The 2,298-nt window shown below is 35.3% G+C and overlaps 1 protein-coding gene and 1 long non-coding RNA gene across 2 annotated transcripts in view; one reads left to right on the forward strand and one right to left on the reverse strand.

Moving 5' to 3' along the window:
• LOC107094901 overlaps positions 1-1,529 on the forward strand; it is an 11,956-nt gene extending 10,427 nt beyond the window's left edge. The window contains exons 13-14 of the mRNA XM_015390792.1: positions 746-869; positions 1,053-1,529. Coding sequence (XP_015246278.1) covers positions 746-869; positions 1,053-1,348 — 420 coding nt within the window. The 3' untranslated portion in view covers positions 1,349-1,529. The remainder of the gene's footprint in view (positions 1-745; positions 870-1,052) is intronic.
• LOC107094902 lies at positions 1,029-2,289 on the reverse strand. Its single transcript, XR_001481704.1, has 3 exons — positions 2,148-2,289; positions 1,863-2,073; positions 1,029-1,138 (listed from the first exon to the last, which is right to left on the reverse strand). It is a non-coding gene; the product is annotated as an uncharacterized LOC107094902 (long non-coding RNA).
• Positions 2,290-2,298: the final 9 nt, after the last annotated feature.

The raw sequence follows: 2,298 nt of genomic DNA on the forward strand, positions 1-2,298 counted from the left end.
AACAAACTATACATTTCTCACTAGAAATATAATCAAAACTCATTTTAATGCAAAAACAAACTCAAGTCATTAATCTTTCCACAAAAAAATGAGCGAATGTCGGCCATATATTTATTTTTTTTCTTCTCCCAGCTGGAATCTTGAAAGTCACGTGACTAGGACGTAAAACAATAGAAAGCGTATAGGCAGAAGAAACGTAACAGTACCACAAAAAAATGGCCATTAATGTACCTCCACTACGTTTTGCAGTGTGGACCAACGTAGTGGGGGTACATTTTCCCATGAGACTGGGTTGACTTTTGTACTTTCGGTTAATTCACGCCTAACCTCTTTTCCTCACATGTAAAATGATTTGTTGGGGAAATTTTAACTTTCAATAAATAGTGTAAATCACCCTAGTGTACATTTTTACATTGCAAGAAAGATGCATCAAAAGGCAGAACACATATTAAAAATGTAAGATTCATCTTTAACTGTTAAAGATTTTTTTTTTTAGAAAACAAAAAAACAGGGGGTTCCCTGTCATCGACCTAATTTTCAGCAAAGTCAACAGGAGACTGTAGGTGTTCAAAATGTATTTTATTGAAGTGTAAAAGTACTTTTGACAGATTAGTTAATGTAGCTATAAATTGAAAAATGATATTTAAAGTAATTGTCTATATCATCACTATGCAGAAATTATAGCTATACATGTGGTGATACATGGTTGTCTACGACAGATAGCTTAACGTTCTTCTCTTGACAGGCAGATGCAGACTTCATCATCTCTGTCTGCCAAGCTGAATTTAGTGAAAAGGGTTCTAACAAGGAACAATCTGAGGTTGACTTGATGAATCACTTTCAGGATTTTCTACAGGAACTCGAGCAAGGTAGTGGCTCTTTTTGTTATTTGAGAGTTGCTAAGTTATACATGTTCTATGATCCTCTTAGCAAAATGTTTTGACTTTTTCTACCTTTCTTTTTTTTTTTACTTTTTTAAACATAAATGACATGTGAATACATAAGATTATAAATGAGGTCTTTGTCACTTTGTGACTTTGTGTTTCTTTTAGGTGAATCCTCATTGTCTGAGAATGGCTCGTCACTGTCTCCAAGAGCCTTCTTGCAATGGATTACAGGACAGGCCCATATTCCTGTTCTGCAAGAGGAGAGGAAGAAATTTCAAATAACTGTGCAGTTCCTTCACGAGTGTGAATCACAATACGGTCCACACAAAATCTGTTATCCTTCTGTGGCTGCATGCATTAACACAATAACATTCCCAGTTCAACACATGAGATCATATGAGGACTTTAAATGTGTTCTTCTGGAAGCATTCCACATGGGTCAGGAATTCACAAAAGTGTAAAAGTTACATTAACACCAGTTTCTTTGAGAAAGGATCTGATTCAGTACAGGACTGATGTGTAAAAGTTATAAGCTTAGTGTTGTGTGAATGTTGATTAAAACGTGTTTGCTCAAAAGACTAATAAAACATCAGCTGTGACTTACAATCTCTTTGTTTGGTTGCTAAATCTAAATTATGCCTACTGCTGAGTATAGTGAAATGTATTTGAATATTACATACTGTAAACATTGTTGATTGAAATCATTCTAAAGACTTCCTTTCAAGCTGAAAAACAATGTTCAGCTTTATATGGGATCTTGCTTATGATAGACAATTAATAAGAATTGTTTTTATTTTCTTGTTTGATTTTCTAACTAAACATAACTGAGTCTGTCACTTAAGACACTGCTGGACAAATGTACAACGGAATTGTGTTTTTTTTTAAAATATTATTTGATAATACTCTAAACTTAAAAGAAGTATTTTTTTAAAAAAAAGGTTTAAAAGATTTTAACATTTTAATGTTTGTACTTACACTGTATTTACTGGAAGATCTGAATACAGCAACAGAATATGTCTCGACCATAGGAGTCAGAAGGGGCTGTGGGATCCACAATGGCTTGAAGCTCTATCATTTCATGGTCATTTAGAGGAGAGGGGAATTCCGGAACAACCAGTCCGGTTTGCTGATCAGTCTCAACATGGTGTAAAGCACTCTGCCAATCTATGTTGAGGTCTGGATGTTCCTACATTAAAACAACAGATTTTTGCAATTTGTAAGAAATCTTGTTTAAAAACTGAGTACCATTTCTGGACTTACATTTACATCCCCATTTGTTCTGTTGTGCAGCAGTCCTAAGTCCCACAACTGCTGGGGTGTCATGTTACCCTCTGTGCGTAGAGGGTGATTGTTCCAACCCTCGGTAAAAGTTTGGAGGTCTCTGTCAAGCCGGGGAAGGAAAACGAAGTGC

Source organism: Cyprinodon variegatus, unplaced genomic scaffold (genome assembly GCF_000732505.1).
Source record: "Cyprinodon variegatus isolate N-32 unplaced genomic scaffold, C_variegatus-1.0 Scaffold513, whole genome shotgun sequence".
Lineage (NCBI taxonomy): Eukaryota > Metazoa > Chordata > Actinopteri > Cyprinodontiformes > Cyprinodontidae > Cyprinodon > Cyprinodon variegatus.